The 26,714-nt window shown below is 36.1% G+C and overlaps 1 protein-coding gene across 3 annotated transcripts in view; it reads right to left on the bottom strand.

The window, feature by feature from the left end:
* Positions 1–26,714, bottom strand: part of DPP10 (dipeptidyl peptidase like 10) — a 350,176-nt gene that overhangs the window by 63,101 nt on the left and 260,361 nt on the right. For all 3 annotated transcript variants that reach the window (XM_042877726.1, XM_042877725.1, XM_042877727.1), the window contains exon 5: positions 20,788–20,862. In XM_042877726.1, coding sequence (XP_042733660.1) covers positions 20,788–20,862 — 75 coding nt within the window. The remainder of the gene's footprint in view (positions 1–20,787; positions 20,863–26,714) is intronic.

Below are 26,714 nucleotides of genomic sequence, written 5' to 3'. Positions count from 1 at the left end.
CTATTGAAAGCATCATATTTATTTGTTTCAATCAACAACAATTACTTGTCATGATTGGTAAGAACCACTGTATACCACTGGTAATAATTTATGGCTAGCATTAATACTTTGGGGTATGAAATATTACCAGCTGCAACAGCTATTTGTTGCCAAAGTGATATAAATATAAAAGAGACATTTCCAGACATGTAATTTATCTTTTTCAAACAAAAAAGGCACCTCTAAAAAATCTGCTATAGCTATAGCTTCAACCATTCCATATATAACTTTTCAATAAGATTAATTATCTCTAGAAAAAGACATCTACTGCAGAATGTTAATTAATTCACAATCAAACTCAGTTCACGTAGCCAACAGTAAAATGATACAAACTGCAGTTGAGAGTAACTGCAGAAACAACTTCTGCTTTATCAAGAATTGAGATAGGCCACCCTATATTTGGATACGCAACTCAATCCCTTTTCAATATATAATTTCAGATGAGTAAATTATTCAAAAAAAGAATGCTTTGCATTACTACTTCTGAAAGCCTCATATATCTCTGCCATTTGAAATTCTATTAGTTGCACTATCATGTAAAATGCTCCCTGAGTCTTGTATGAGATGACTTACAGAAAAAATTTATATGAATCTTTCCTGCTTTATTCATCAACAGCATTAAAAACCACGTGTAACTTCACTGAAGTCATTGTAATATGACAGCAAAACTGATAAGCCTCAAGCATAACATGTCTTTTATGTTTATACATATTATTCTTACGTATCATCATATCCAACTTCAGTATGATCAAAAATTTCACCTTACAAATATGTCATTATTTATAGAAATTTTTCATTTGTCTAATTGCCTTATAGGCAGCTTCATAACATGCGTGCATATTTTGACCCAAACTTGCGTAAGGGAAAACGTACTTCTGACAATCCATCCACAAATTTATCTCCATAGAAATATGAGGCCATTGACAGTGCTTACTTCTGGTCAGTGGAGCTGAAGATCCTAATTCTGTCTAAGAAGGATACATACTTAAGCACTTTAATACTTCTCAATACTTCAAATAGTGTGATCTTTCTACAGGTTCCTTCCAGGACATTACGAGTCCCATGTGAAAGGCATCCCTCATGAGAAATTTTACACATCACTGGCTGTTGAAAGCAGAACTGCATCAAGCCTCCTTTGAGTGTTCGTGAAGGTTTAATTTAATTTACTCTTTCAGAAGAAAGAAATGTGGTGATGATATTTACAAAAATGTGCATTAGCTGATTCAAGTGAAACATGCTCAAAGAAATAAGAAAGAAAAAAAAAAAAGAAAAAAAAGAGTCTAAAGTCATATGACATATAAGATATCATGTCCAGTTTCTGATCACAAAACTGAGCTGAAGATGCCAACAAATAATGAAGACGCAAATGGAGATCAAGGCATACAGTAGGACAATTTTGAAGAAAAGATTACAGTCCCTATCTAATTTTTATTTCTCCAACTGACTCTGGCAGCATTAAGTCAGCAGGTACTCTGTTTGCTAACAAATAACACTGGAGATGAAGAGACCCTATGAACTCAAGAAATGCTAAATATTTCAATGCCTTATTTCTCCAGGGCTTTTTTATTGTTTGGAAAGTGACTGATAGATATTTTTTTAAAAACCTTTTTTTCATCCTTTTCCTTTATGAAACATTATTTTCAGATCTTTTGTTTTATTTTAATATAGAAGCTTTTTCACTTGTTCTTGATGTTAAATATTTCTGAGATAACTATTTTCTGCTCTGATGATACAGTCACAGAACATAACAGACCACTTATTAAGCTACATCAGCTATCTGCTCTCATTTAGTAATTGCAAAACTGCTTTCTCCTGTTTTTGTTTGCTGTCACATAAGACAGGATCGACATTAATGGTGTATACAGCAATGGCTACTGATGCTGTTTCCACCAGAATCTCTGAAGCTTAATTTCTTCATTAGCACTACACATCTCCCTTCCATTGCCTTCAGGCAGCATAGCTTGGATCCTGTCTTGATAACCCAGCTGATAAAATACAAGACAGTTTGCTTCCTGTTCCACACGTGCTTCTCCTAATACATTTAAGAGGTTATTGGCAACAACCTAATGCCTTGTCAAAACAGAAAAAAGCAACTTCAATAAATTTAGGAGAACAGATATCTGCATTTTATTAATCTGTGCTAGCTGGTACAGAATATGAAAAAAACAAAACAAAACAAAAACAAAAAACAGGGCACAGACACTTCAGCACAACTGATTGCACAGATGGTGTGGCTTGTGCTAAAGTAGCTCTCCCGAGAATTAATTCTGTTCTGCTGATAGACCTTTTCTCCTTTGTCTTTCAATTTTTCATAATTTTGTTGATATTTATAGAATTCCCCATCTGTCAACACAATAGCTTTCCTATTTCCATCGAGACATCAGTTTCAAGTATTTCATTAAAGCCCTGATCTGATAATGCTTATCAAAGATTTACAACACAGTGCATCATGCTCACAAACTGACCAACTCCATGGTAGTTTCTTATCACTCTCCACAGCAGCAAACAATACCAGTTTCCAACTGTTGTAGGACACCTTTTCCTGTTACATATAATCTCAGGTAGCTATCTTGAGTACAAAGCTGTTTTCCATGATTAGCCTTCTCTCTCATTTTCTTTTTATGCTCAAATGGTGTCAGTGATACCTGACACTGAACATGTATCTATGTAAATACTATTGAGCTATTTCTTTTAGAAGACACTTCTACACAGAAGGCACTGCAACATATTGTGCGTGGAACTGCATTAATAAACAGTATGGAATTAATTATCTAAAATATCAATTCTTAATGCAAAAAATCATGGAAAAATCAGAATGACAATCAGTAAACTAAGTCTCAAGACAGAACTGAACTGCTCATTAAGCATTCCAGAGATATTGGTTTAACCATGTCTTGTCTCTACAAGCCTTCTAAGAAAGTAATTTCATTTTTTATCTTTTTAATTAGAAAGTTTTATATTCAATCTAATCCATATCTGGTAGGCTACAGACTAATCATTTTCCTACTAAAAGAGCATGCAAAAAGAGAAGTTTATCACCTTACTATTTGCAGAAACCTTTTACTTGTTTGAAGACTTACAGCCCCATCCTTTCCGTGTTGAGGCAAAGGAAACACAATTCTTTCAGGCCTTAACCTAAATAATGCTTCCAATTTTCCAACAAAATATATATATTTCCAACAAATATATATAATATATATAAATTTCCAACATATAAATTTCCAATATATAAATTTCCAACAAAATATATATATCATTATACACTGAAATGTGATTCATTTTTCTTAAGGAGTATTATTTATGTGTTTAATCTGTTAACTGCTATAATCCCACACTTTTTAAATTATTTTTACAATACTGTTGTCTACAATACATTGTCTAGAAAGCACTTATTTACTGTTTTACTCCAGCTTAAATGTAGCAGCTTGCCTCTGTGGTTACTGAATTATATTGTACTTATTCAAAACATTTTTCCAATTTGTTCACATAGCTTTGAATTCTAACATTGTAAGAGACAATTGGCTTCCAGTAACCCAGTTTGGTACAATCCACAAGTTTACATCAGTTTATTCCCTATTCTGTTATCTAAATCTTCAAGCAAAATTTTTAATCTGAACTTTTTGCTATTCTCTCCTCTCTTCTCAGCTCACCTCTTCTATTTGCTGCACCATCACACTCCATGCCCTGGCAGCCACCTATTGCTGTTTTTAAAATACCGCACTGGTGAAGGCCCCTCAGTGCTCTCCCTACCAGCTGCCATCAGCAGAGCCCTCTTCCTGCCTCCAAGGACTTTCCGATACTCTGCACCTGAGATCCATCCATCTGCAGAGAGGGACATGGGCGTCCTGGTGGACGACAGGTTGGCCATGAGCCAGCAGTGTGCCCTCGTGGCCAAAAAGTCCAATGGCATTCTGGGGTGCATTAAAAAGAGCATGGCCAGCAGGTCGAGGGAGGTGATCCTCCCCCTCTACTCTGCCCTGCTAAGGCCTCATCTGGAGTACTGCGTCCAGTTCTGGGCTCCCCGGTACAAAAAAGACAGGGATCTCTTGGAAGGAGTCCAGCGGAGGGGCCACAAAGATGGTGAAGGGCCTCGAGCATCTGTCCTATGAAGAAAGGCTGAGTGAACTGAGTCTATTTAGCCTTGAGAAAAGATGACTGAGAGAGGATCTAATCCAGGTTTATAAATATCTGAGGTGTGGGGGCCATAGTGGTGAGGCCAGTCTCTTTTCAGTGGTACGTGGAGACAGGACAAGGGGAAACGGACATAAGCTGCAGCATAGGAAGTTTTGCACGAATGTGCACAAGAACTTCTTTATGGTGAGGGTGACGGAGCACTGGAACAGGCTACCCAGGGGGTTGTGGAGTCTCCTTCTCTGGAGATGTTCAAGTCTCACCTGGACGCCTGCCTGTGCGACCGGGTTTAGGGAACCTGCTTTGGCAGGGGAGTTGGTCTCGATGATCTCTAGAGGTCCCTTCCAATCCCTACAATTCTGTGATTCTGTGATCCATCCCCACTGTGCCCAGGGCTCATGGCTTCCCTGGGGCAAGGACTCAAAGACCTAACTGATTCTAAGCTGGATTCACATTAATATTTTTCTGGGCTGCTTTCAAGCCAGGTAACTTACAATGGGAAGAATGGGAAGAATTCATTTCCATAAATAACAGTATCTTCCTTTGTCAGTCCTTCCAAGAGAAGAAACTGACCTGTTCTTGGAGAGGTATTTTTTTGGAATAATGAACGCAGAACTGTATCTCACAGTTGAGTAAACACATACAACCTCAGTACGCCAACACTTTGTGCAGCTTTTTTATGTATTGATTTTGAAGTATTGCAACTAATGAGAGAAAAACATTAGAGACCTTTTCAGATAGACAAGTTCTGTCTCATAGAAAATGTAATGAAGTCAGATTTAAATACAGATAACCTTGGGGTTATATAGTCTGAGTTCTTCTAAATGTGCTGTGCTCTGATAATACCTGACATTTAGAGAAACATCTCCAGCTGTTATGCAATAAAGTTGATAATTTCACAGAATTAAATCCACTCGGAGTGTGAAGTTTTACACAAAGAGCTGGAAGAAAAATGGAGAAAGTATGCTAAAGAAAAGGTCTCTGAAAACGCTGTTTCTGTTGTTGTTTCATACTGCTACAAGAACCAATCTGCGTTCAATTTCGAGTTGGAAGGGCCTCCAAACTTCAAAAATAAAGAAAGCAGGTACATCCATTTCCTTATTCTTCTGTAAGAGGAACAATTTCATTTCAAATGTATTTTACAATTTTACAATGTATTTTACAAAGGTGCAGAACTTAAACTACTTTAAAGGTCCCTTCCAACCCGAACACGTCTGCCAGCCCATGGCTCAGAGCCCAACTAAATGAGATTCCAGATTTGCCCTGGGCAGAGCAGGAAACTCATTTTTCCACTGAGAAAACGGGAACTGCATATATGAATACTCTCAAAGAAAGGCCAATGTGGATTGAAGAGGGATTTCTACATACATATATGTACATATTCAAATCACCATGTATTCATTCTGCAGTCCTTTTTCAGACAAAGTCAGCTACAGAATGGTCATATTACTTCCACTTAAATGATGTGATACCTTTATACAAGTTTCCATTTGATTCTGGGTACATGTGAAAATTAAGATATGAACTTCTATAGAAAAAAAAAAAAAAGAGAGAGAGAAAATTCAATATTATATACATACATAATATTCCATCTTCTAAGAGTGAAACTTTGCTGGTAGCAGAAAAACTGAAATTGATGCTTCAACTTTGATGACTCCATACTCATTAAGTCGGCCATTATATAAAGCAGCCACTGCACATCCTTATGATCTCAGGAAATCAAAGAGAAAGATTTGGAATTGCTGAATTAAAGTTATTCATAGTAATGTAGCATACACTCCATTTTGTAGAAGATGAAAGGAATATGCAAAAACATGCAAACATTCAGTGTTTTACAGTATTACTGTGATATCTGTGCCTAGGATGGATGTTTGGCTTTGTTGTGAATTGAAAGTGTCTTAAATCAAACAATAAATTCCAAGAAAAGAGAAATACACTATTTAACTAAGGGTCTAGGCTCAGGTATGGTCTAACTCTACTCTGCAACAGGAATGGTGGAAAACAGTTCCATATAAACATAAAAACATGGGCACTGCCTGGTATACCCATACCAATATACAGAGTGCCTATGTACAAACCAGATGTACTCCTTTACAAATAACTATTGCTTTGCAAGTCCAGTGCACACCAGTGACTAAAGTGGAAACTGGCTTGGGTTGGAGGGGACCTTAAAACCCACCCAGTTCGAATCCCTTGTCACGAGCAGGGACACTCATACTAGATCAGGCTGCCCAGGGTCCCATCCAACCTGATCTTGAGCACCTCCAGGGATGGACATCCACAGCTTCCCCAGGCAAAACATCTATTACTTCTGATTATTTAGTTGTCATTACAAGAGAATAAACATAATTACCAAGTATATAGAGTAGGAAATAAATACAGGCCACTTCGAGTGACAGTGATCATTCCCAAGTGATTTCTTATTAAATTGCAATGCCATTTTCAGAATTGTGTCTTCTTCAATTCATAGAAGACATCATCAGTCATTTTAGTTAGGAGTGTGACACTAAATTAAAGATTAGAAGATGAACAGTACAAACTGATTATTTGCAATAGCTGAATCTGCTACAAAGAAGTAAGAAAACATGCTTTTTCAGGCAATAAATAAAACTGGAAAAGGTATGCATGAGGATAATATTACACTTTCCTACTCTTAAAGGCCAAAAGTAACTAAGATAATAATATATTCCTATGGTAATGGCAGACATTACTCAGTGATTATCACATCACTATCATCATTTCTGTAGGATTTTGAACATCTCTTTAAAAAAATCCATTGAGTTACTGTCATAATCTCAGGTCAACTCATCTTTCTTCTTTACCCAGAATTACAATACAGAGCCCTATCTGGTTTAGGGAGTCAATAAAATAGAGCAAATACAGTCCTAGAAATTCTCTGAAGAAAAAACCTTCATTCTGTCTGCCATTATATACATTACACCCTTACTGAGAAGTTCAGCAGCTTCTCCCCTTTCCCATGCTATACTGCAAGGCTATTCTTATCACAGGAGTGCTGTCATTCATTTTAGAAACTTCTATCCAATTTCAAGAGCAAAAACATATGGGTTAGATACAACAGTTAGATGTAGCATAGGTCTCTAAGAAAGTACAAGTTTCCTAAGGTGAAAATTCAAAGTATCATCACCAGGGCAGCCTCCTTTATCAGAATGCCAAGCAGTGCTAGTGCTCTACTAAACCTTGCTGTTACCAGAAATAAAACACACAAAGGCAAAACATTTATATCTATTTACAAGTATCAGTCTCAATAAAGCTAAATAATATTACTGAAAATCAAAACAAATTCTCTACCGTGCATCTCATATTTTTCAGTGTTGAAAACATAACTTTTGTAATGAGTCACAACTAACAAAAACCAATAGCTCTCCACCATTCCCTAAATAAAATCAATCAATCAATCAATCAAAAAGACTGTGTTGGGTACAAGACATGAGCTCATCATTCCACATGCATCATGACCAAGAATACTGAAAAACATGCTTTAGGGGTCTTCAATTTTAACTAAAATAAGCAAGTTATTCTATGTATTAAAGAATAAGAATTTTGTGCAGAATCTTGTTTCTTGGTGGTGTTTCCACACAGAGTGATCTTAACTCTGCAATTATGTGAGATTCACATTATTTTACATAGGATGCAAACTGGGCCCCACTGATTCTGAAATTGCTGGGTGTGTTATTCCTTGAGTAGTTTGAGGAAAGGATAACCTTCATCCTTTTCCCTCTTCACAGTATGTTTTTACTTAGTTAAATAAAGCTGTTGGATTGCTACTTAGGAGACAGTGCTCCATTCACTATACTGAAGATAATATGTTGACAGCCAACTGAGAGTGTTCGCAGTAAAAGCCTTGTGACCTTTACTTTGGCTCCTGTGATCCGCGCATTTACAACTCATAGAGGTCATGGCCAATACTCAGTCACCAGAAATACAGTGACCCAGTAAGAAAAGCACACCTTAGCATTCTAACTCATTTCACACACCAGCAGCAATCTTTCAACACCCCTTACATGGCTTATGCATGAAATCAAACATGATGTTCCTGCTTCTCTATTATTAATCAAACAGAATATTCAATTAAGTTTCCCCTTATAATTAAACTTTCACTTTATTCAGTGTACCACTTATGCAGAATCTGCAGATGCAATCACTGCTACAGAAAAGAAATGTCAACTTGAAAGTTAATATCTCCCACAGATCTGAAATTCTGTCTTTGAACATGATGGCTGTATGTTGTAGACTCTTAAAATAATTTAAATTTGGCTGAACTCTATTTCAAATTCAATCAAGTATATCTTTTCTCATAGTAGGTGATGATGAAACAGATTGTTTGATACATTCAAACCAGAAGACATTAAAAATACATAAACATATAGAAACACTGAAGAGAGTTAGGTAGAAATGCCTAGGCATATACAGTTCATAAAAAATAATGAGAACAGAACTTGTACAAAATTACTATTAAGATTTCAACAGTTTTATCTTTAATTCACTTTGAGTATCTCTGGAAGTCAATTCATCCATGTGCATTCTGCTCACAGTCAAAAGAGTGTGTCTATAACCAAGAGATAATTTGTTACATAGCAGAACATAATTTGTTTTATGTCCTGAGTGCCTCTAAGATTTCAACCCAAAGGTCCTTTATCTTGAGACTTACTATGTACTTTGTAAAGTATCATGCATCTTAACTGAACCACACAAAATAATGCAACTTTGTCATTCATTTATTGATACATACATCATTAATAAAATGAATAAACTAGTCACATTCTCCAAATAGGTCACAGCCCATAGGCATAATTTCTACCTCTGATCAAAGCTAGCACTAACTGCTTAACATACACATACACAAGCACATTCAGACAATACTGCAGTGGCACCAAAGATGATTAACTTGTATGGCTGGTTTAATGAATTGTAAAATGTACACATAAGAAAAACTGTAAGTACCAAGAAAACTGCAGGCTCCCCTTTACAAACTCCCATAAGATAGTAAAAATAAATAAATCAATTCCTTGGATTAACAGGATACAGTCAAGGTTGTTAGGCCAAATAAATGACTTTTCCTAACAGTGATCTGATCAGGGAGATTTTGTCTGTTTTACATTCCAGACTGCAAAGGCAAAGCAGGTCTGCAGGATTCTGAGGCCATTTAATGCTAAGCCATAAGATAACAGTTCAGTTAACTAAAGAAGCAAGGAGAAAATTAACCCTTTCCTGACACTGTAGGATAACATGACATTCTCTAACTTGTCAATGCTGAAATTTTTTACCAGGGATATAATGTTAAAATATACATTGCATTACGTTGAATCAATTTTTTGTCAGTAAGGAACACCCACCTGCAGGGCAGACAGTTTGCTAAGAAATAAAGAAGGTCAATGCTAATACCCTGATCAAGTTGGCAGATGATCAAAATACAAGTTGCTGAAGTTGAAGAAAGGATACGATGTTTACCATACAAATAAACATCAAAATTGATTTACCAACTGGGAAGAGAGTTGAGAATGACTGAGATAAAATGACTTGAAAAGAAATGATATATGAAAAAGTTAGGAAGGTAAAAAGTTGATTTGGTAAATATACTGAATGCACCTCTAACTAGATACTGGCCTCTTATCATGTTTGATAATAGTATTTATGAACCCATTATGCTTAGAAATGATAGTTTTCTAACAGCATATGATAGCTTCCTTAGAAACAGTGGGAGAAAGTGAGAGTTTGGAAAGATGTCCAAGCAGAGACAACAGAAATGATACAAAACTCAGCGCAGATTTTGCAAACAGATAGACAGAAATACAAAGAATGCTATATTCAGTTAAAAAAAATATAGAAACTGGATAAGAAATGTTAAAACTCTGAGAGATGGGAGAGGAGGAGGATTGGCAACTCCAAGAAACATGGTTATTTTTGGAAAGCAGTCTATAAAATGGAAGCAATAACAATGTTCATAACCTTTTGAATTTCAGCAGGAAAAATAAAGCAAGTGAAATAACTATAAAACATTTATTGAAAATTGCAATCCCTTCTAGCAACATTAGCAGCATTATGTCCACTGAGAAAGCCCTCAAATCCCATAGAAGAAAGAGTCTAAACGTCTTCACTAAAAGAGGGGAAGTCTGACTTAAACATTTCTTAAAAGGCAAAAGTTCAGTTTGGTAATATTTATAATCATATTATCTACCTTAGAAATAGCAGCTTTATTAGGTTACAAAATATATCTTTTTAAAGTAAAGCATCGTCACTATTAACTTATGCCCAACACTACTGTTCATCCAAATGATGGATTGTACCTAGACATCTTGACTAATCCCATTTCTTTTCTTATTCCACTCTGTCAACTCTGTTTTTGAGAACCAGTACAGATCCCCAAGGAATCAGAAAATTCACACTAACCTAGGCTTTTCTATTTAAAAAATTATGCTTTAAAATTCTTCTATTTTGAGATCATGTGCTGTCCCTGTTAAACAGTTACTTTAAAAGAACTGGAAGTAGTACCATCTTTTAGTCTCCAATTCTAGCAAAAATTCTCTTAATTTTTAACCTGCACTTATTATTTACTGGTTGACACAGGATTTTCAAATTAAGATTTCATTTAAGATTCCAGTACCTTGGAAATGAAAGCACCAATGACCCTGTGAACAAACATCTGATGCAAAACATTGAGCAGAAATTTTCCCTACAATCACCTACATTCTTCTAGTACAGACAGCTCTTCATTTTCAGTTGCTGTAATAAATCATCGTCCCATGACACATTTCTGCCATGTTTGGAAAATACAGGCTCTCAAATATCCTAATTGTGTATATGGCAACATTTGTGGCTTCTGCTCTCAATAGGACTTTTGTGCGGAAGAGGACCATGCATGCTGCTAGTTGGCTGGAACTCTGGAGTCCAACAGCTCTATAAAATGACTACCACACTGAAAGAATGATTATTAAAAGTGATGTTCTCATTTAAAAAAAAAAAAAGTATTTGACTCATACAGTCACTTATAGCCTTCAAGCTGGCTCAAAAATATTTTCAAAACAAAATGGAGTATTACAGGCATGCTCACACATCACAGTTTGTTAGCTCTTGCTATTTGACTTTTTTCAATTTCCCACCTGTCTATCAAACTTTTTCTCAAGAAAATTTAGCCTCAGAATGATCACCATTAACTGAATAGACACTGCAGTTTTAAAGTTTTATTTCACTCTTGTATGTTATACATGAAAAGCTTGATCCACCACCACTGAATCAGGTCAGTGAAGACAATGGGATCAGGAGCCAGCTCTTAATCACATTATTTCTTTAGAGCTTAGAAGCTAATAAGTCAAGCACTGAATCCCAGATTTCAAGGGTATTATCACAGTGTGTTACTTGATGAGAAAGTCACAATAATCACCGCTCAAGTCAAGGATACTTATACCATTCCTTAGCCTGAAAGTATCCACAGCAGATTATGCAGGCACTGATTTAAAAAAAGAAAAATCAGATGGAAGAGAGATTTTTTTAATGCCAAAAAGGTAAACCTGCCCAGAGGATTGTTAGAAGAATTACAGACAACTAACTCATGAAACACAGAATTCATTTGTGTCAACCTCAAACTCCTTTCCCAGTACGCTTCCTTCAATTAATATCCAAGAAACAAGTTACAAACTTTGAAAGATTAATACACTAATGAGGTGGTAAAATATGTAATGCTGTGTAAAAATTTTACCCAATCTCACATTCTATTATCAGTTTATCCTCTTCAAAGTTACTCACTAAAACAAGAGTTCAGCAATGTGGAACACTTCAAGCTATAATAATGCATCCAACAAACCTGCAGCTACCCTGCATAGGAACAGACATGGTGCCTAAGTAGGCTGCAAATTTCCATGAGTTATTTCAGATGATAAACATAAAAAGCTTTCCTGCAGTATTGTGAAGAGTTTGATGGTAGTAATTGGTGAAGGAAATAAAAGCTCTGCCAACTTGAAATCTTTACAAAGTGCAAGCCGTATTCATACATAAACAGATGAAATACATTGCACTTATCCTTCTATACAGACATCTTTCCTCTCTTACCCCCCACTTATTTATGTGCATACATACATCCAATGTCTTCAACTTCACAGCTAATAGCTCATGTGATAAAGCTTCCTGATATGACATCTGAAATTTCGCGATCTATGCTAAGGACCAAACCTTCAATATTACTGTGAAACAAAACCAAAGCAAGATCTGAGAATAACAACCCCTTGTGTGAATTTTAATAGTGTTGTTGGTTCAAATGCAACAAGGAGGGGGAAAAACACAAATGCAGTCTCTGTCATTCTGTCATTCTGTTGCACTTGCTGTATGATTCAGGCTAAACGCATGCTGTCACACTTATACTGCTGTTGGATGTTCAGATTAAAGACAGGTCATGTGCCAACTGTCCATAGTCCTTACATGCATCATGGCACAGGGCTGGGTGAAAAACCTCACACACACAAAGAAAGAGTGATACATTTCCCAACACTGAAAACATATTTATCATAAATACTTGGTGTTTAAGCAAGAAATATGCCACAAAGTCACATTTCCAAATGAGTCCTTTTTTTTCCCCAGCAACTCTGCCCATTCCATATAGAATTCTGCCTCAGAAGGCATTATAAAGTTTTAGCTCAGAAAAAGAAAAAACAACAGAAACAAAATTCTGTTTAAATTGGAAGCTAATCAGATGAAACTCTGGTCAGAATTTGAAGTAATTAAACTTCAAAGTTGCTCCAATATTTCCAGAGTGGCTGAAGGCAGTGAGAACCTTAGACAGAGGGAGGCTTTCTCTGAAGTTGAGCCACTGTGTTCATCGAGAGCTTAGAGGCAGAGGGAGCACTTTGAAGGCAGAGGGATGGTTCTTTTAAGTCCCATTACACTCAGTTCCTGATAATTCTTTTTTAGGTATTTATTTAATAAAATGTATGCACAGTATGCTCCATTAAATGTACAGAAAAGCCAGAGAACCAAAGCTATTCATAAAGTGCCATAAAATGCAGTAAGAGAAAATGCATACTATCACAGTGATGTTAAGCAACAGTAAATTTATGAAGGATGGCGGAAGGGAACTTCAGGTATTGCGTGACAAATCTTCAAGTTCCCAAATTAAAACAATACATCCAAAACAGATTGAAAGACTAGTGGATCAGGAAATATCACACTCAATTCAAATCAATATAACTACTATATTGTATAGTTTTTCTAAAAGAAATTACTGTAATGAATGGAAGAAGACAGAAGGGAAGACGAAGAGCAACAGCCTTCAAACTGCGGCAGACAGAGATGTGACCTGCAAATCAGGGATGTCTGCAGTTCCCCTGGGCAATACTGCTGATACCAGGTAACTTCCTGGGTAATACTTCCATTGCCTCTTGTCTGCAAAGCCCAGAAAACTTATCTACTACTGACTATTCGCAATTTCCACCAGATTTACAAGCGCAGTATGACCACCCAAAGTATTTCAAAACAACATTTGTCTGACCAGCAACAAAATCACAGCAGTCAGGGGGAGCTTCTTAATTTTACCTTTATAAAATAGTACCGTACCTATATATCTCCAGATGGCCAATGTAGAAGAAACAATTTAATTTGCAAAAGCCAAAGTGCAAACCCATACATTTGGAAAAGGCAAATAATGAACTGTGTTGTCATTGTTACACGCCTTCCAGCACTTGCCAAAGAGTATATTTCAATGCATAGTCCCAGGCTCTAAAAGCACGATGTTCACAGATCAGAATTTAAGAGAGCACTTATAAAAATAGAAAAAGAGTTTCATTTAACAAAATTGCTCTTTGTATGAAGAGCATTTGTCAAGTATGTCCTTGCATAACTGTCCTTGTTATCCTGAACAGTGAAGGAAAAATATCTATACCAATAATATTCACCGTTTTTTGAGGGAAAAAAAGAAAAAGAAAAAAAAAGAAAAAGAAGTGGGAAGTGTTTTCACTCATTCTGACCATAATGACTCTCTGAAGAGAGATGATGGGCGTGACTGCACAGCACATGTGTATCATACCAGTGTTCCTCCACTTCTGGAAAGGAAGGTAGGCAATCCATCCACCCCAAACCTGCCCTGCTATGTAACAGCTGAGCTAAGAAGTAGGTGATATTCCAAAGAAACTACACTTTCATCTCTGTAGCATGAATTCACAAAACTGAACATTTTCTGTATAGCTGTGTATGATGACTGGCTGGAATGTCCAATTCACTGAAGCCATAAGGAAAAGTGAATCATCCTAGAGACCTTGAAAGCAATCTTAGACATGTAGCGAAGTCATGCTAAGCCCAGTCAGGAAAGTGCAACACAGCATGGGCAAACAGTGCCACAGATTTGGCACAACAGGTGGAGGGGTTGAAAATGGGGTCTAGCCTATTTCATATTGGCTGACAAGAATGCAGAGACCAAGCAATGCAGAGATCACCTATGACAGTAATGATCCTCCTGCCACTTCTGTCAGATGAATCCTATATACTAGGAGACAACTCATTATTTCAGAACAGCTGTGTGTGGGTTGGAGACACTAGTCACAACAGAAAACATTCCAAGGCTTTCCTTTTTTTTTTTTTTTTTTTTTAAGTTTACTTAACATGACAAAGTGATTGCCATAGCAACATGTGTATTCTGTTGAACAAGTATCTGCTTAAGTACCACAGACATTTGGGTGTAATTAGTCCACGACAGTTTACACTCTTCTAAAAAAAAAAAAAAAAAAAAAAAAAAAGATGCATTTTAATGCATACTCTTTTTTAATCTAATTTTGTATACCAAACACTTTTTAACACTACTGGATATTATGAAGTCCTTCATCTACAGCATGCGTTTCTCTGGAGCAGGGAGACTGAAGACAGCTATTTTCCTGTGCTAGTATGAAGTGACAGCATGGCAACATGCTGGAAAGCTGCCACAATTTCCCATTTCAGTTGCAAGAGCTAACTGTGTCTGGTGTCTTAACTTCATGCATCAGTACTCAAAGCCTCTCCAACACCCTCAGCATCAATCAAGTGGAAAGAAGTCTGAAATTTGCAGAACTGCATAAATATCATAGCCCTAATGGTGCTGTTCCTACTTATACACAACTTAATTCCTTCCATTTTTCAGCTCTTCTGATTCTCAGCTTGTTGGACTTACAGCTCACTTTGTGCAAGCATAAGTAAGACAATCTAAGGAAAAAACCCTCCTCACTCTCAAAAATGGAAATGCATTTTGCAATACTTGAAAATTATTATTACTTAGTACTGAACAGGAGAACTGGTAAAATGGTGAGAAACATTAAACACACACACACACACACACACACACACACACACACACACACACAAAAAAAAAACAAAAAAAAACAAAACCAAAAAAATCTCTGGGTTCTGGGAAAGTTTCTGCCTATTCCATAGATGAAGGTTTCTGTGTACTTTAGAACTAAACTCTCCGTCCTACTGAGGATAACAGAAGAGCTTCTACCGATTCCTTCTTTCTACATGAATTTTACTTTTGTAGGAATTGATAAAAAAAGCTGAGTACCTTTTTCTGATGAAAAGGTAATGCATTAAAAACCTAGCAAATATATACACATTTTTAAAGTCAAACCCAAAAGACAACTGTAACAGGATATAAGCATAGTGTCAAGATGTGGGAGGCTCAGTAAAAGGTGAGAAATATTATGCAAACCCAGGTTTATCACAAATGTTTCCACATATTATTATTCAGGAATAATTAATAGATATAATTTAACATATGACTGTAATCCCACGCTTTCTTTCCTTACCACAGTCTTCATCCAAAAAAATACTTCCTGTAATTTCCAAACAAAGAGGAATATGTTTTCAACCCATTCACTTGGTTTGCTTACCTCAAATCTGCTAACAGTAATTAAATTTTAGAGGCTGATTTCATTCTCTGATATTACAGAATAGGCTTAATATTTAATCTTCTAGGTTATTGGCTTTTTTAGTTAGAGAGAATGATCTAAGAAAGACATAAATAGTGAAGAAACATGCATTTCTGGAGAAAAAAAAACGATAGCAGGAATTTTATATCAGATATTTGCTTCATATACATCAGTACATAAAATACTGTCTAGATCATTACTGATATAAGAAATCTTTTGAAAGGACAGACCTCGTGGTAAATATTTTTTCTGTGTTGGAAGACAGCTCTCATTTGATCTTTTTTCCTGTATGTTACCAAACTTCAGCTCATACTCCAGATAATGCTCTTCAAAGTCAGATTTTCAGAAGTACTGCATAAAAATCTTGTTGAAAACACTTGCACACATTCCGAGTATTTAACACCAAACAGTGCCTTGACTAAAATTAAGAAATAACACAAGGTAATTTCTTTATCCTTTAATTTTCAACGGAAAAAATTCTAATGATTAATTTCACTGACTGAGAAGATTATCAACAACTGAACATTTAATTTCCATCTAATTAGTGGGAAGATAATCTCTTAATGTCAATCAGATAATTTAAGGCTCCACTGAATTTTTTCCCCTCATGGATTCTTCTAATCTGCAGATAAACTCCTGAAGAGCACTTCAGTGCACTTGATACGCTGCCTGTATCACACACAAACTCTGAGAGTTGGATGAGAACACCCCTTCATGCTACTCTCTCTCCATTTGCCATAGACTGTGGTCGGTACTCCCTATCATTACCCTCTAAAAATAGAGATTACAGCAGTGAAGTGATGACAGGCATCAACGCACCGCAGATAACTAACTTCTTTCTCTTGGGGTTTGCTGCTGAATTCTTGTCTTCCCTTCGATACAGTAATTTACAAATATTCAGAAGCAGTTTTGAAAAAAAATTTCATTCCTACTGAATGAAAAATGTACATTCCACCCATTTAGATTCACAGCTCCTCTTCGTGAAGAGTATTATTTTTTTTATCCTAATCTTACCATAAGAATTATTATTTTTACACTGATGTTAGCTAACTACACTATTTTATTAAAATTATCTAGCTAAAAGACATTACACTTTGAAGCCCCATCTCAGGAAAAGCATTTTCTACTTTAGAGAATTTGTAAATCCTTATGCTTCTAAACTAGAGATGAACTTTAATATATTATTAAGCGTGTTTCTGAACCAAAAGCTGAAGTCAAACCACAAATAACACAGTATAGGCTGAAAGAGGAAAATAAGCATTAGTAATAGGAAAGAGAATAAAGAAGGAAAAAATCCTGAAAGTTGGTATTCAATAGGGATTTGAAAGCAAAAAAAGGGAAAGGGTATTTTGTAGGAAAAAAAAAACAAAACAACAGTAAGTCACAAGAAGAAATTATTAAACCAAGTGAGGATAACAAAAGGATTTACAAAGAAAAAGAGACATTGATCCCATTTACTTACTCATTTGCTCATTATTCATTATATGAGGGCATATTGTATTCTAGCAAGAACAAGGTGAGAAGATGCCTATGATGCCCACGATAAAAAAAAAGAATAATAATAAAAAAAAAAGCACTTGTATCTAGAAAAAAAATTATTTTAGTTTCACTCGGTCTCCAGGGACAACTTTCTGCTGAGAGACATACAAAATTCTCACTGGCAAAAAGAAATTCTCTGCATCTAAGTGTTTACTGCACTACAGAATTGTAGATTTACTGCCCCATCCTTTACCATTAACACAAGAATGGAATGTTTGATTTCCATTTTCTAATCAAAAGTATAATGCAGTTTTTGGTAGTTGTGAAAAATACCACCAGCAGAGTGCGAAAAGGTTTAAAGGTCATTTTAACACACACGTTATTAAAAGCAATAGAGAAACAACCTTTCCTCTGGAAATCTCAACTGGCTTAGATGTTCAAACTCTCACAGTATCACATTCTCTGCTCATACCGTGATAATCTTCAAAGAAAAATCAAAATCAAAAGGATATATCACTGCAGAACTGTCCCCCCCCTGCACACAATACACACAAAGGTTTCCCTGCTGCTGCACTCGCATGGTCCCAGAAGAAACAGGTTGGTAGGACATTCAGCAAGAACACGTGTGTTAATTTCTCAAATTCATTCCTACATACTGATCTGTCGCCTTGCAAAAATTAGACTTTTTCAGTGATGCCAATCAAATTACAGTGAATGACCAATCTGAACTACATACAGTCAATCCATGCAAGTTATGGCAAAGTCAAATACTTGGAGAATTGATGAAAGCATTTCAGAAGCATGGAATGCTACAGCAAAGAGTACAAAGAAAGGTCCTCTAAAATTGCAAAAGACTTATGTTAAAAAAAAAAATAGGAATTTGCCAGACAGCTGCAGTGCTTATGCCAGAAATGCTGGCTTACATCTTATGATCTGCTATGATAAGGATGGGGAGATCCTGATGTCCAGAAATCAATTTACAAGACTTTGAATTGCACAGCAAAGGAATTCCAAGTTTATAGAGATGCACTAAAACAACTGCTATGCCAAATAGAACAGTTTTGCTCCTTCCACTATGCATGGTTTAAATAATTCATTCAATTATTAGTTTTGTACTCAAAGATGCCTTATTTTCATGCAGATTTATGTGCCATTATGCATAGAGGACATTCTTAATTGTGCTGAAACAACTGCAAATTTAATTAAAGTTTGCTATTTCAAGCATAAAATAGATTAAAGAAAATGCTGACAATAGTAAAATAAATATTCAACTACTAAATTTAACTCAACATTTATTTTTAATCGAAACATCAAAATAACCTTATTTCCAATTATGATTCCATGAAAAAATGTCTTGAAGAAACATTTACCTCTATTATTTTCAATCCATTCAGCTGAAGCACATTAGCTTATTCATAAAACTGTTGATTAATAACTTTGTTCCAGCTGCATCACTGTATGTTACAAAGAACACATACTAATGTATGTAAACAACCATTATCATTAAAAAAAAAAGCCTCAATACTCAGTAAGAGCAGAAAACCCATCAAATATCTTACAGTGCAATTAAATCACCTAAACCGTAACAAAGATGGAAAAATAAGTGACAGAGGGAAACAGGTCCAGAGATCTATTAAAACTTCCAGAGATGCCACCTAAATGCCTGCAAGTTATTTGCAGTTCCTTTTACAGGGTATTAAACCATTGCCCCTTAAAATCCACTGTGTTTTAATATGCAACAAGAAGCAAATCCTCACTTTTGTAAGAAGATATATTCAAATGTATCGTCCTACACTCAAATACATTCTTCTGAGGAAAGAGTCTCCCCTGATTCTCCTGCTACTTATTTAAAAATCTCCAATTTATTTACAAAGTTTATTTTTCTTAACTTTATAGACAATTGATTTAATGAGTGATGGTGAACAAGTGGAAAAAGAAAGATGAGTGGATCGCCTCTTTTCCAGAATCACTACATCAGGCTCTGATTGAGGAAAAACACAAGGCAATCCAGGAAAAGAGCATTATCTTACTCCTTCATGATACAAGAAATAATGACACGGATATACAGAGGTTTCCCAAGGCATTGTACACCTTATCCCCCCAGGATTTTGAGAAAACATGGAAGTGCCTCGCCAGCCTAAGAAATTTCTCAAGAATCAGAATATTTTAAAAATAAATAAAAAATAAAAAAAATTGCTTTTTACCACATATTCACAATAGTAACTTTACTAAGTTTTGAAAGTGGACTACACTTTTTGGTAATTTTCCTTCTTACCCTAAGGAATAGATTCTTTTCGGAACGTGAGAAAATTCAATGGCATTACTGCTAACAAGAACTGAGGATCAAGCTGACAACAGCATGCTATTAACCAGTTTTAGCACTGCCACTACCACTTCTAGAGCATGTAAACATTGTTCTGGTTTGAAAACCATGAGATCAGTCACAGGACTCCAGAACAAGCATCACAACCCTCATCCAAAGCTAACCACCATCACTGCTGTTTGATGTCAGTGGATCACATTTACTGAGGGACAGATTCAACACTGACCCTGCTGCGTTTAAGTCTAGTGAGGAGGATATTTTCATGACTTTCTGTTTTTCTCTATTGCCTGCATTGCTAAGAAAATCCTAAACAAACTCATTCAAAATAAAAATTTCACTAGGTCAAATAAGGAAATTAAGTTATTATGAAAGATTACAAGAACTCTTTCCATAATAAGGAACAATGAAGAAGGGAAACGGTAAGGAGAAAGAATTTTTTACATAAGAATCAAACCCTCCACAACAAAACCAGTTAACCAAACAATACCTCTTTCTTGCTGATCCGTCCATACATGCTATAAGAAAAGTTTGATGAATCCAGCAGAATCAGTAGAAAAATATCTACTTGGATCTAGTCTCAAGTCGATGAGTAATTTTACACTGATACCTCTAGAATATTTCATATAATCTAGAATATTTCATGTAATCAGCTAGTAAGAGTTTAAGGATTATGAAACCTCCACAATACAACAGGTGGAACACTACAGAGAAGTCAGAGCAATTTACTTCAATTGAAAACCTTGCAGTATTTCTGATTAAATACATATGTTACCATCATTTTATTAGAAAGTCATGGAAAGAGAAATTAAGTACTTGATTCAAACTATGTTACGTGGAGTCACATACAGAATACACAAAACAACAAGGGCTTCTGCTTTTTAATTTAAAGGATTATTTACCAATGAACTGTTGGCTTACCTGTTTTACATCGTATGCAAGAAGAACAAATCTTAAGTCTGGTGAAACTGAGTATCTCGATGCTTTGAAAGTTACCTACAAATGAAGTAACAATAAAAGTGAGTACACAAAAGGAAAGATCACTTTTTTCCAAATTACAGTTAATTTCATAATTCTCCATTCATAACAGTTCTGATTAGGAAAACCTTAATTTACACAAAAGATGGACTGCAATAATTCTTAGTCTAATTTGCAGGTGTCAGTAGAGTGGTGACATGAATCTGGCTTCAAGACCAATTACAAATTCAGAAGCTGATGAATTTTTTTTTTGTCATGATTACAGACACTAAGCTTAAAGGTAGCAATTAAAACCGATTCATTTTCAAAGGAAGAGGGAAGATGTTTTGGTTGGTGTGTTCATCAGGAATGACTACATGGGAGACCTGTCACTTGGTTAAGCTATAAAGATAATGCACTACTACTACTACTACTACAAAAAAAAGAATAGATATGCACTGTGTCCTTACTATGTTTCTTTCAACACCACACAGAAACATTTTGCATGACAGTTTGCACTAAAGAAAAATCCTCTTTCTTATAGGAAGTAAAATGCTTAGTGGAAGGTAAAGTGGAACATAAAATACCAGTATAAAACTAATATTGTTTTATATCTAGCTAAGATTACATGACACCCAATAGAATTCAGGGTTGTAACTCAATAAAAGGATAACATTGATGTTGAAAAAAATTTAATGCATCTAATGTAGAAGAAAGATAAGTGTGCTTTAAAGTGTGTTGCAGGAAGTAATTTTTAATGAATCTTGAGGTATCTGCAGAACGAGAGGGGAAGGGAGAAGTAAAAGAATTAAAATAAGAAGTAGTATAGAAAAACTAATGGAAGCACACAGGTACGAGATGAGGAAAAATGTATAAATAGCTCTGTAGAACAACATATAAAGACCTTTTCTGATTTTGCTTTTTGGGCATCCTGTTATGTTTAGCCTAATCCTACTGCTAATCTAAAGATTAAGGAGTACACTAACCAGAAATCACAGACCAATTCATTCATAAGGCTAATCATCCAATAAGCCAAGAAGATGCAACATTTTGACGTACAATCTAAACTGAAGTTACTATGTAACATAACTAGAACCAAATTACCCAAATCCAGTCAAAAGGAAAAAATAACTTTTGGAGAAAAAAACTGTGCACAACAGCAAACAGAATGAAGATAAATCAGCTGTCCTGAGGCAAGAAGACAAAAGGATCTTCTAAGGCTGTGAGGAAATTTTTAATCTATAAAGTACAAAGAATAGATTTCCACCACGTACAAAGAACCTCTCATGAGATAACCACCAGAAACTAAATGCATGGACAACATGCCTTTTGTTTGGCACATCACTGAAAATATTCTAGATGTGAAAATTTTTGGATTTGGTTCAGTTTATTAATTATTGTCCCTACTACCTCAAACATAAGCAGTATGCAACCCAGGCAGATATCCCAATTCTTTCTTAGGGAATGTGGCACTTAACATTTCCAGCATTTAATAAAAATCTTCAGTTACTTATTATACCACCACAAAAGTAATACAATTAATGCTAACACCTGACTAGCTCAGCTGCAAAGTATTGGCAATATGAAACACCACCACCAGGAGCTACTCTCATACTCTGTATCCAAGTGGAATCTTGTGGATTTGGGATTTAAACTAATCTGAATCCTACAGAAAATGACTTTGTTCATCCAGCTTGTGCTCAACTGCAAAATTTTGTATGCTTCCAGCAAAACCTTGTACACACAGTATAAGCGCAATGCCACTGAGACATAATCTCTTGATTGCAGGGAATGGCTTTGGCAGAACAGTTTTCAGTGTAATGGAATTCTCGTGAAAAAAACCATAAAGCTATTTTGTACTTTTTAATGTTCCACTTAAGAACCAAGAAAATAAAAATTAGGCCATAAGAAAACAAGTTTGCACAGCTAAGGCTGATAGCAATGCTGATTTACTGAAATTGCCCTAAAAACATTATTAACCTATTTTTAAAGCTGGATTTACAATCAACCTTTCCAGGAATCAAATGTTCAATTCAAACAGAATTTCAGAGGGGTTTAAGTTACAACTTTTTTTTTCTTTTGTTTTCAGACAATCTTAGAAATAAATTCAGAAATAGCACTTCTGTGCATAGAATAAACCCTTCTAGTTCAAAAGCAGAGAAAAAGCACATTATAACCATTCCTCCTGTCCACCATGGAAAATAAACTCAGAATTCATCAGTGGACTAAAACAAAAGAGAGACAGATTCCACTTTTTCCCTGTATAGGTGCCTAAGGTAACACCAACCAACTCACTGACTGAGGTGATAAGATCACCACGTGGTGGATTTAAAAGAAAACTGCAGTCCTCTCTATGGGAAACTAGACGTATGCTGCTGAAACCCTGGGGAGACTGTGTACTGGGATGATTGCTACAGGGAATAGATATGTTTATTTATTAAAAAGAAGTTTGTCAAGAGTTTGACCTTAATGATTTGTTCTTTTCTCAGGAGAAGAGTGGTTTTGAATTTTGAAGAAAAAGAAAGTATTGAAAAAACATCATATTGGAAACAGTGGGGGGAAAAAAAATTTAAAAAAGCCTTAGACATCATTTTGTCATCTGGAAAATGCTTCTTCCAATGCCATGTCTGCATATCAGCCACTTTTCAAGCTCCTTGCTTTGTGAGGAGCTGTTGAGCCTTATTCAAAAAAACAGATCTAAATGCTGTCCCTTATGATTCTGCCTCTATGTTTATCTTTCTTTGCCTGATTTGTAAGAACTATAGCCCTGGACAAATAAGCTTTGAAACAGGGAGATATGCAGCTAATTAGGCCTGGTCCCTGGCTGCAGAATCAGGGCTCGTTTCCCTCTGCATCACTGCACAGAATAAGCTGGATAGCAGACTGATGGTAACTGAGCTCTGTCTGCACTGTGCCCTACATATACACCCATGTCCCCTTTCAAACGTGGACAGAAGAAAGGCAGAAGGAAAGGTCATTTTCTTTATCTCCTTCACATTTGCTCTGACTTGCCACATCAAGACTTAAAATCCCCACAAAAGCTATCAGCTCTATTCAACTATACAATACTTTAAACAAATAAACTGTTATCCGTAAATTAGTTATATTTCACCTGTACAGTCTTCCCTTCTTAAATTTGTCATCCTTTTTCCATACATTGCTAAATATGACATCACATTTTCAGCATTTATTATAACCTATTTAGCAAAAGGGGGGGTTCATTAAAGTGTCCACTGTTGTAACAATTCTTAATATTTATTTGGTTATATAATATAATGTTGTTTAATGCATTCAGCATTATTCAATCTTTCATTAATCTCTTACACAAGACTCTTAAAATACAAGCATGTAAGCTACTCTTGCAATTAAACCTACATTAATCAACAAAGGAACTGTAATTGCATTAAGATGCTGCACTGAGTTTCCCATCAAAAGAGGAAAGGATGTGTGGGGATAAAAAACAAACAAAACAAAAAGAAAAATCAAAATGGAACTATTAACAAGAAGGGGTATTTATGAACAGTGTTGTATATAACAGCACAAAACAGTTCATGCTAAAAGCTGTTCAGACTAAAACTCTCATTCTCTGCCTTTGGCTGCAAAGTTTCTACGAGTTTTCACAGCTGGGCCGCTACAGCCTAATCATGATTCATGAGCCAAGGCTTCTGTTTCTCTCACCATTCTGATGCCATCCACTAATTGGCAGGCAGCAAGAAGTAATCCTTTCCTCTCCATCCTTGTGTAAAAGATGGCCCGCAGTAACACAACAATATGATGCTCTAGGGTATGCTCCTAGCAAGCCACTGAAAAACAGGTTTGCAGTTCACTAAGATTTGTTTGCTGCACACTCTGATGCAGTTTCCCCTGGAGTTTGAGGAGAGTTGTGGAAAGGCAGAGAAATCCAATGGGAAACCTGGTCACAAATGGCAGGGTTTTAGAAGAGTCCAAAGCATATAGCTGGGTGAAACCTGTTAGGATGCAAGACCGTATTCTATTTTCCAAGCTGAAAACAGTAATACTTGCATTGTTGGGTATCACACACAAATCAAAAACTCCTTATTTGATTATTCAAAATATATCTCATCATCTGAAATGGAAAGCCTTAAGTAGTTGTGCTACATTCATTACTGGCTAAGCGTTTGTTAGGGAGCATGTCTGGCATCTGAATATTTTTGCATACATCCACCATTATCACAGTTATTCTTTTTTGTTAAGAGAAAGAAATGAAACAAAATTTCTAAAGGAGTCTTAAAACACACTTCATAGAATCAGAGAATATTCTGAGTTGGAAGGGACTCACAGGAATCCATTGAGTCCAGCTCCATCTGGAAACAACCATAACAGAACACAGTCCCATACACTTTTCCTCTCATCTTTTTTTTTTTTTTTTATTTTTGTTTTGGGTTGTAGGACTATAAAACTGATGAGGAAGGCAGACCTAGAAGCATCGCAGGGGTACAGACAAACAACTCCAACAAGCAAAAGAAACCATGCGGCCCTCCATACCCTCCCCCTTGCAGAATACCCAGGCCTCATAGCTAGGTTGAATACCCAGAATATCCAGGCCTTGTAGGTAGGTTGTGGGTGAATTGGCAACCTGCTCTTCGTGGCTTTGTGACAGCAAAAGGTATAAATAAAATGCTTGTTAAACACTGAAATTGCTTAGCTAAATGTGGCATCATGTCATTTATTTTGGAACTGTAACATGCAATAAAGTATTGCTAAGTGCTAAATGACTGGTAAGCATGTCACTTATACTCCTGGTGATAGGCACCTCAAACAGATGATGGAGAACATATTGTGATCACGTCTTGAGGCAGCATCACAAACATCAGGATGCCACACAGTGATTAATGTGCGGGCTTTTTTTGGCTCTATCTAACAGAAGACTTGCCCAGCCTCCAGCTGTTAACATTCATATGCTGCTGGCTCAAAATAGCAGCTATTTATTAGTTATTAACTATTTCCCAGACAGCTTGAACAAGATGCACTACACAAATACATACATACAGATGTGGTTTAGAAAACATCTTTAAATTAAGACCTCCAGAGAACCTAACAGATATTTTTCATGCTTCAAAAGCAATTAATTCCCTTATATCACTGCTAGCCCCTTCTCCCTACACAAGGAGTTTATCACAGCAGTTCTGTTTTCAACAGACATTACTAAGAAAAAACCTGCCCCTGCTTTGGGCAACTTGAGCACACACAAACAGGATAGGGAATACAGACTAAAAGCAAGTTAATAATTCCCATCTAAAGCTGACTGTTCCACAATGGAAACCTTTTAACACAGAAGAAGGGAACTTGTATTGCCACTGTTTATGTTGGATCTGCACAATACTATTCATTAAAATAAGACAGCTCTGAAGAGTTGTTAAACCAGCACTGTTCTAATTATGCACTGGTGATTTAACAGATGTGACAATGAGTGAGGAAAATGTTTGATTAATGAGCCAGGTGTCTAACTTTGGAAGAGTACATTCAGAAGTGCGAATTTGGGGACAATGGACCTTAGAAGATAAGGCTTTCAGACATATAGCCTGGCTCTGTAACACGGAATCATAGAATAGAAAAGACCTCTAAGATTATCAAGTACATCCCCAAAGATTCCCACCATGTCCACTAACCATGTCTCTCAGTACTATAATCTACCCCTTCCTTAAATACCTCCAGAGAAGGTGACTCTATCACTTCCCTGGGCAGTCTGGAATCTACTTTATTTAACACTGAAAGCTTATCACTCCATACAGAGTGGAGCTTCAACAACAACAAAAAGAGAAAAAAAAGAGGGGAGGGGAGGGGAAAAGGGAAGGGGAGGAGAGGGGAGGAGAGGGGAAAAGGGGAGGAGAGGAGAGGAGAGGAGAGGAGAGGAGAGGAGAGGAGAGGAG

Source organism: Lagopus leucura, unplaced genomic scaffold, assembly GCF_019238085.1.
Source record: "Lagopus leucura isolate 7727_CA_CO unplaced genomic scaffold, USGS_WTPT01 Super-Scaffold_100019, whole genome shotgun sequence".
NCBI lineage: Eukaryota > Metazoa > Chordata > Aves > Galliformes > Phasianidae > Lagopus > Lagopus leucura.
This window is presented reverse-complemented; position numbering and strand designations above follow the sequence as displayed.